The sequence below is a fragment of the Haliotis asinina genome, chromosome 16 (genome assembly GCF_037392515.1).
Source record: "Haliotis asinina isolate JCU_RB_2024 chromosome 16, JCU_Hal_asi_v2, whole genome shotgun sequence".
Classification (NCBI taxonomy): Eukaryota; Metazoa; Mollusca; class Gastropoda; order Lepetellida; family Haliotidae; genus Haliotis; species Haliotis asinina.
This window is the reverse complement of record NC_090295.1, coordinates 24,133,480-24,143,012: the sequence shown is the minus strand read 5'-3', so window position 1 is coordinate 24,143,012 and position 9,533 is coordinate 24,133,480. Positions and strand designations below refer to the sequence as shown.

Genomic DNA, 9,533 nt, shown 5'->3' with positions numbered 1-9,533 from the left:
TTTGAAATGCAATTGATTGTTCAGATTTTATTCATACACCTTTTCCCGATAACAAATTAGTTGTACTCAAAGTAATGTCAAATGATAATACAGTTGTCTATCAGAGTCTAAATTAGATTATTAATAAATCGTGTTTCCAGAAATTTATTTTTGTGTGAGTGGTTGCACAGAGTTATAGCTGTCTTGCGAAATGCTGACATCAGTCTCGGCCAACAGCCTGTGTATTTACTGACCCCTGTCATATGTTCTCCGCAAACTAACAACCCTAACACATACATTTTTAGAATAATTGTGAGGGGGGTAATTCCTTTTGGTATCCTAGTCATACCGCTATTAATGACAAGCGGTTGGTTGGTTGTCATTTTATACTGCGCTCAGCAATATTCCCAGCTATACGGCGGTGGTCTGTAAATAATCGAGACTGCAATAGACAATCTAGTAATAAACATCATGAACATCGATCTACGCAAATGGGACCTGATGACCTGTGTCAGCCAAGTCAATGTTACCTGACCCCGTTAGTCTCTTCTTACGACAAGCTTGGGTTGCTGAAGAGCAGTTCGCACTCGGATCTTCGCGGTGGAAGTAGTAAATAATTATTGCAAAGAATTTTGTGAACATAAAAATTTAATCAGTTTACAACTACTAGAGTGTTATGAAATGCAGTCGGTTAGGCGTAATAAGTTCAAAAGTATTTACAATGGGTATTCAAGCCAGAACATCATATCATGGTATTTCACGGAAATGTAAAACAAACAAAAAAAAAAGAAGGAAAAGGTCAGCTAAAATCACATCCAATATATTTCTTGTTATAATTCAGTTCATTTGAGACCATCTGTCCATGTTTAGGTACAGCCACAATCTTCACGTTCAAGTTCAGTACTACTTCACAGTTTGTTCGTCACTTTCATCTTTCCCTGTGTCGCACGGCTCCATGGCGCAGGACACGAGAGCCGTTCCCGGGTTGTCCGATTTGTGTTCATTCCAATCTGTATCAGATTTTGAAGCGAAGATCATAGTGTCTTCCAGTGCCCTCCCCCTGGTTTCCTCGAGACCAATGGTGGCAAGAACATTTAGAACCACCAGAATCCCCATAGCAATGAAGGGCAGCATGAGGTCCGCAGTTCCACCCTGTAGTGATCATCATTCTTTAAGCAAAATAGCAATGCCATCCAATCATCATACAAACGAGAACAACAAATCACTAGTGAAAGAATTTTGTTTGGTTGATTGTTGTATATATTATATACAGGCTGTCAGACGGTGTCAGTGATCAACATCATGAGCATCGATTGGTGCAATTAGGATACGATGACATAAATCAACCAACCTGTCCATCTGATCCCGTTAGTCGCCTCTTACAAGCATCTGTTGCTGAAGACCACATCAAACCCGATCATCAGAGGTAGTAAATTATTTATGCCTCACACTTGACACTGGTCCTGATTGTCCGATTCCGTTAGTTGCTTAATTCGATAATTCGACCATCTTGGATAGTCGGAGGTCAGTGTTAACCTGAATCTTAACGATTGCATTTTCTGATCATTCTTGCGATGCATTCGTAACATGGGTTCAGTGAAATGCCAGTTTGACCAAGCTCCCAAGAACTCAAAAAGGTAAAACCCGTGAATGTCCCGGGGTAGAATAGGCTTTCAGCAACCCATACTTGCCGTAAAAGGCGACTATGCTGGTTGTAAGTGGCAACTAACGGGATCGGGTGGTTAGGCTCGATAACTTGGTTCACACGTCATCGGTTCCCATTTGCGCAGATCGATGCTCACGTTTTTGATCACTGGATTGTCTGGTGCAGACTCCAGACTCGATTATTTACAGACCGCCGCCATATGGCTGGACTATTGCTGAGTGCGGTGTAAAACTTAACTCACACGCTCACTCAAACAGGTAAAAGACGATCAGGATTTTCTCTCTGTTTTATACCCTGTGCTTCCTATCACTATTTGCTAATAAACATATTTAAAAGATATGGCAATGTAGTGCAAGAATCACTCATACACACACGTTCTATGGATATATGTATGTATTGCTCTAAGTGATCTTTTTGTACCAGAAACTAACCAGTGAAAGGACTTGACCAGCGAGAATGCCACCGATTCTTGCAGCAGCACTCTGAGCAGCGCACGCCAAGTTTCTGGTAGAATAAATGCATGGCTTCATTTCAAACTGACAAAACTAGTTTTCATTCTGCCGTGATGATGACAGAACACAGCCTCTGCCTCCTGCACATATTTCATGGCATATATATATATATATATATGTTTACCAAAAATCAATGTTGTCGATAGGATGGAAGAAGGTGTTCAAGTCAAAGCACATGAAAAATCTATGATTAATTTGTTCTATATTCTGTTCAGCTGGGTCGATGCCTCTGCTGGTGGAGCGAAGTCCCAGAAATTCACCAATGTAAGTTCCGTAGCATATCTGAGTATGCTGGGTGAATGGACGATGAAATAGAGTCATTTGATGTGACCTCCAAAATGAAGTAAAATATATCTATTCACCAAACAATTTTCTTTGTTCATAAGCAACAGAATCTATGTTCTTCAACAGAAATTCAAATATATCTAAATGGATAGTTCACTCCATTGTGTACTTGAATGCCTGGTTACTTGCAGGCCGCCGTCGCATGGCAGGAGTAATGCTGTGAGGCGTTAGGCCAAAAATACTTCCTTTCTACGGCAAATGATGTGAATGGTAGGCCAGGATATGCTTACCCTTTTCGCGAGCACCTGGAGGCATTACTGATTTTGAGTGATCCATTCATATAATTTTCACAGCTATTTCTGCTTTTGCATCAAATGGAACTTATGGGAGTTTCTGAGAAAGTCATCATTGGATTTTTCTTTGGAAGTGACGTCCCATGTTGTATCATTAACGTGGAGGCTCTTCGTCATAGTGCCGATTTCAAACACATTTATTTTTTGATGATCTTCTTAAGCGGCATGGTGAAAACAAGGCATTCCACAGACTTCGAGGCAAGAAACGTGGACACAAAATGATTTTGTGAACGTGGTCCTGTATTGGAGGACGGTACAGAAAGTGTGCCTATCAAGCGAAGTGCCATGTCAAATAGGCACAGACTCAAAGGAAGGTTTTTCAAAGGAAGACTCTCTGTAAGACCGCTACACTGAGTTTACACACAGTGTGTTGACGAGAGGAACAGCACTGCTGTGTCCTTTACTTGGGTGAAATCGGTTGGCCTGAAACGTAAAAACAGAATACTCTGTTTGCTGCACGGAACCATTCACTAGCCACTCGAAACCAAACTGGTATACGATATCAAGTGCCATCCAAGTCAGAGAGACTGACAACGCAGTACCGTGAATCGCCTCTTACGGCAATTAGAGTTTGTTGAATCTTCAAAAACTGATTTGCAGAAAAATAACCTGCTGTACTGTGTATGGGGTGGTGCTATGTCATATGCAATGAGTAAAAAATCCCTTTGTACCGACCAGTGTTTACTCATGATAGGCAAAGTAATATTTTAGATGGGTGAGAATTATGCTCATGATGGACGTGTAGGAATAGTAGACTTTGATGGAAACATTTTAATTCCTGGACAGAGTACCGGTTGCTGTTTGAATAAGGAAGAAAAGAAAGAAGAAACAAATTACTCATACTCATCCATATACATTAACACCAACCAGAAGCTTTTGAGATGTTACAAACTGCAGAAGAAACTATTCAGCAATGTTTTTGAGGATCACGGTAAAGTAGAACATATGCATGCACGCGTGCACGCATGCACACACGCACAGCCTTGAAACATTTGATAACCCGCGTTGCCAAAGCGAGCTGCACATGCACTAGGCTCAGGAAAAGATTGCACATGCACTATGCAGCCCAAGCTCAGATACAATTTTAGTTCGAAATCTGTAGACAAAAATGTATACATATGGAAATTAATTAAGCAACACCAAATTCAAAGACACATAAAAACTTAACAAAGTTTAACGAAGTAATTTTGATGATTGATTATTCAATTTTGATGTATTGACATACAGCATGAGCTTTTCATGGGTTGATATGACGCGCGTGAAGCTTGCACAGCGCACGTGCATTGCTTTAACCTCAACTTTCGAAAAATGCACTTTTTCCCTGGGGTGTTTACAAGCGCAGGTTGTCGATTGCATTCGGTTTTTCATTCATTTCAATGTCATGGCACGTAGGAAATTATCAGAGGCCACTCGTTGGCAAATAATCGGCATGAGGAATGCTGGTATGTCTCTAAGACAAATCGGGACTCAAATCGGACGACATCATTCCATAATTTCAAAACATTTGAAAAAATACCGGGCCACTAATGAAGTTAAAGACCTGCCTAGACCAGGAAGACCCAGGAAGACCACAGTCCGGGAGGACAGAGCTTTACTGAGACTTGTACGGCGCAGGTCCTTCGACTCGAGCTCTCGGTTGAGACAGGAGTGGCTTCCAGGGAGACCCATCTCGAACAGGACTGTTCGGAATCGTCTGAAAGCTGCAGGATACCGGGCAAGGAGGCCAATCAAGCGACCCAGACTGTCTCCAGCCCATAAGGCAGCCCGACTGGCCTGGTGTAATGACCGTTTGCACTGGAACATTGCCTCTTGGAGGAAGGTCCATTTCTCAGATGAGAGCCGGTTCTTGCTGCACATGGTGGACGGTCGTACTCGGGTCTGGAGGCAGAGGAACACAGCAATGGCTCCACGGAACATCCAGGAGACTGTGGCCTTTGGGGGAGGTTCCGTTATGGTATGGGGGTGCATTTCCATGAACTGCAAGTTGGATATCATTACCATCCGTGGCAACCTTAACGGTGTTCGTTACCAACAGGAGGTTCTTGACAGGGCTGTGGTACCTCATTTTGAGAACCATCCTCTGGCAACGAGACCCATATTTATGGACGACAATGCTAGACCTCACAGGGCGCATGCTGTAAATGATTTTTTGCGGCAAAATGCAATTGACAGAATTCCATGGCCTGCCATGAGCCCTGACCTCAACCCCATTGAACATTTGTGGGACTTTATTGGCCGTCGTGTGAGGCAGAGAGACCCACCAGTCCATAATCTCAACGAATTGACGGCTGCCCTGCATGAGGAGTGGAACAGGATCCCCCAGAATCAGATCCGGAGACTCATCCAAGGAATGAGGAGGCGTCTGGAATCGGTGGTGCGTGCGCAGGGAGGACACACTAGATATTGATGAAAGTCGGTGTGCAGACTCTCAGATGACTGTTCTTTCTTTCCATGTGACATTTGTGTTAATACACCTGACAACAACGTCTGTGGATGAATAGTAAATTGTGTCCATTTTTTCATGAATTTAAGACAGTTTTAAGAATTTGGATTTCGTTGCAATAAAGCAAAGTCTTGATACTTTTTCCCTTTAAGTTGTTTGTCAGAGATCGTCTGTTGAATAAAAAAGTGTCAAACTATATCAACCCGGCATAGTTTGATTGTCAGAACACTTCAAAGTTGCTCCAATAGAAAAAATTGGGGTGTTGCTTGATTAATTTCCAGGTGTATATATTGAAACTCACAAACGGTGGAGGAACGCTAATATAAGTTGCAGTTGGGTTCTAAAATAAAATATAGACAAGAATATATGGATATCGGCTTCGGTATGTTGAGGCGCATGACATTGGTAAGTGTCTTCGTGGCTATCACTTACCAGTTGTTTATAAATGGATCAAATCCTAGCGTCTAATGAAATGGGAGAGTGATGGTTAATATAATCATTAATTCACTTGGTTCTTACCTGATGACAGTAGGGAACTGTTCCGCGGTCAAAGTCATAACAACCAACCATCCTGTCATCATTGCAAATTTGGCTGCTATCGCGCATGCGTTGACGTAATTTCCCCTTTCATCAGCAGGTGCTAAACATACAGAAGCACAGTGTTATTTCATTATATTTTTAAAAGGAATAAAAGATAAAACAAAATCAGGTAAAAACACGCTTGTATGACAAACCAAAACATCGTCCTGCCCAAACATAGTCTGTCCTTCTGATCCAGTGTTGAACAGCTCGCAGAAACAACCTTTGATAGTTTGATACTAGTTTGATGCCTGTCATCAAATTGCCTCATCTGTCTAAAGTGATGCTTACAAAGTCACCCACTGGATTTCCGTGTCAAGTCTCTAGTATTTAGGTATCGCGTCAATTAGCTGGAATATTAATGAGTGCGATGTTAATCAAACCGCTAAAAATTATCTTAAACGGCCAATTAATCATACCGTACCCAACCGTGATGAAATTGCCAGTCCGAAACACAATGCAGCTGTCAAGGAGAATGAAATCACAGATCCGGTTCGCCGTCCAAAACTGTAAATTGCATTAACAGTAAAGCACTTAGTGATTGAGATAGTGAGTGAGTGTCGGAGGTTAAACGACGCCTCAATATAGCGCGTATAGTACTTCGTTTCAGCATGACGATGGACGACACGTTTAAAGCAGCACTCGCGGTGCCTTGGACGAAATGACCATTTTTCCCGAGTGAGGTAGTTTCTTTTGGTTACTATAGCGTGCAGCGAATTCATTTAGCTCACGGTGGTTTAGCGACTAATCGTCGCTAATCATCACCTTGTGAATAGTTGGTTATTTGCTGATACGGCGTAAAGGAAAATGCATTCATTCATTCGTCATTACCGAGCTGATGTTAATCCCATACCTGCTATTCAAATACAGGGTATTTATTGAAGATTGAAACACAGACAAAACAATTGGTTAGCACTTTACTTCGATCAGTAAATGTTCAAAACCTTACCCCGAGAAAAGGTATTTCGTTGGACAAGGAAAAATACTAGATCGTTAAATATGCATTACAAAAACAAATCATGTGACACAGCTCTTATTTCCATTCTGAAAACTCACAAGGACGTGATGAAGATGATACAAGGAGTCACGGGTAACTCTGTGAGAGCCATCAATAGCATGTTCATGTAGAAATCGCCCGACAGATTCTTCAGGCCGAAGGCTATACCATAGTATACAACGGAACAAGAAAACCTATTGGGACAAACAAAACCATAGCATGGTTTAATAAACAAAGACGCAAAACTGTATGAATCCGTATAATGTTTATCATTCTTATCATACCACAACGATGCGAAAACTATAGACAGTCAATCCTTACAATCGAACCCAATTTTGAAGTAACAAAGATTACACACGTTTGAAGACAATATTTCACTTTTCAATCAAATAGACAGTTTGGAATAGTTGCAGAATTGACATGTAAGTGTCTAATGGCACTAATATACTTTAATAGAAAGCTAATATGTTTATAGAACCTGCCATACAACGTTAACATGTGCGCATGTCTATGTGCATGTGTGCATACCAGTTAATTGTATTGCAATCGCTGTTGGAAGTCATTTTGAAAACAATGAGAATGAACACTTCAATCATACCAGATGAAACAAGAGAAAAATGTTTTCTTGGAGAGTTTCGTTGTTCTCATGAGATCCAAATATGAGTAGTTCTTTGCCTTTTCCCCCTCTGCTTTTTCCTCCTTAGCTATCAGTTCTAGAATGGATGTGTCCGGGATTGGCTTTTTGTTCCAGGCCGCCATTTTGTTGATGACACTTTTCGCTTCCTCTAAACGTCCTTTCACAGAAAGCCAACGAAGCGACTCTGGTACAACACTAAAAGATACGTTAAACACATAACAGCACATTTCTATAGGCAGACGATATTAATTGAAAACAGTCAAAGGAATATATCCCACAGCTGACATACAAATGTTTTGTCACAAAATATCTGTGTGTAAATCTTCATGACAGTCAAAACAAGTTTCGTCATTTAACCCTGATACTTACAACCACGTGAAGAGGTAAGGAAATGTCAAAGCTGCCGTTGCTAGATGAAGCCATTTCCAGTTGTGGAGCCATTTAGCTAGGAGACTCAGTACAACCATCCCTGAAGCCCAATCAGGCAATGATGCAACAAAGCCTCGCCATTTCTTTCCAACAAATTCTATCTGGTACAGGTACACAGTAGCCAATATTAGACCACATCCCATACCAAGAAATGCTCTCACAGCTGTAAACATGATCCAGGATACGGAAAACGCTGACACGACATTTCCAAGGAAGAGCACAAATACTCCACCGTAGAGAACCTTCTTCCGTCCATATTTATCTGCACAGTAACCTGAGATTATTGCACCCAAGAGCAGCCCAGCCATTTGAATAGATATTGTAGCATTGCCGACCCAACTCATTTCACAAACCAGATCCCACTGCAAGAAAGAAAACAGATGCGTTATTAGGTGTAACAATATTTTACGATTAGGAAGGAACGGTTGATGACATTGTGTTTCCACCTTGATAATGGTTAACACGTGGTGGAAAGTTCTAAACGATGCATTTTAGACGATGTTCAGTGGCACTTTTTAGAATTTGGAGAATCAGATCAGAGTCCACTTTATGGACGAATACCTGCTTGACAACGATGCAAGCATCTGTATCAAAACGTCGCACCAAAGAAGTTGTTCATCCATAAAGTCTGTCCTTATCCATGATGATGAATGTTATCTTGACCTGAGAAATACCCTAGATCTCGATGTTCTTTTGCCATGTGTGTTATCTCCAGCCAACACAATCAAATAACAAAGTAATATATTACGTATCTGTCTGTCACACCTGTGTCTTTTACTGCTTGGAGTTAGTAGTTGATGGTTACTGACTATTTCCGTGTTAATAAAATCACACTTTAAGGTTTTAAACTCTTGGCAAAGAAGCTTCTGATTTTGGTCTACATAAACTAAATCTTTTCTGGAAAATTTGTATTCGTTGTATTCAAAATGACAATGCCGACAACTATCATTATTTCTGCTGTGTGTATTATCTTGTGACGAGGTTTGTGAATAACACTCAGGAAAAGGAAACTGATGGAAAGTTATCAACAGTGAAGAAGAAGGCCACTTTAGTTTTAAACCACCATGTGTTGGCAGATTTCAAGACAAAGAACATACCTCTGACACTGCCGTATCCATGACGTCGCTGAACATTCTCTGACACGTTCCGTTCCAAAAACAATTTTTATAACTTCCGTTCACTTGAGTCATATTCCACTGGTTGAGTTCATCTTCACCAGATGCGCACCACCAGTCCGGCTCCACACCAGCAAACGACATCATTAGCATTGTTGGAACAACTATTGCCTTAGAATACGCCATTGTTGGAATTAAGAGTCTTTGGTAGAGACCAAATCCCCCAATGTCATCAATGAGACCTTCAAGATGCATGACGGAATTTGTTGTCGGCGACAGTCGTTGTATCGGTTGGATATCATGGATCTAAAACAGAAAAACACTTCAAAACTGATCAGCAAAATCATTCAGTTCATTGGAAGGGAATGTCATTGTAGTTGTCATGACCACAACTGTCAGCTCATTCGTGGTTCCCAGTGTTTCAGTCAAGTTTAGAACCACCAGGCAATACAGTGATCCGCCTTGCGTGTTGCAGTTTGCTTCAAAATGTACGAACGTCAGTAATGAAGTTCTTTAGTAGCAGTAGTAGTAGCAGAAG

At 41.2% G+C, this 9,533-nt stretch overlaps 1 protein-coding gene across 1 annotated transcript; it reads right to left on the bottom strand.

The window, feature by feature from the left end:
* Window positions 1-882: 882 nt before the first annotated feature.
* LOC137267712 (organic cation transporter protein-like) lies at window positions 883-9,250 on the bottom strand. Its single transcript, XM_067802174.1, has 8 exons — window positions 8,978-9,250; window positions 7,821-8,242; window positions 7,413-7,646; window positions 6,874-7,008; window positions 6,242-6,324; window positions 5,758-5,878; window positions 2,077-2,149; window positions 883-1,131 (listed from the first exon to the last, which is right to left on the bottom strand). Exons 1-8 carry the CDS (start codon window positions 9,248-9,250, stop codon window positions 883-885), a joined length of 1,590 nt encoding a protein of 529 aa, XP_067658275.1.
* Between the last annotated feature and the right edge of the window lie 283 nt (window positions 9,251-9,533).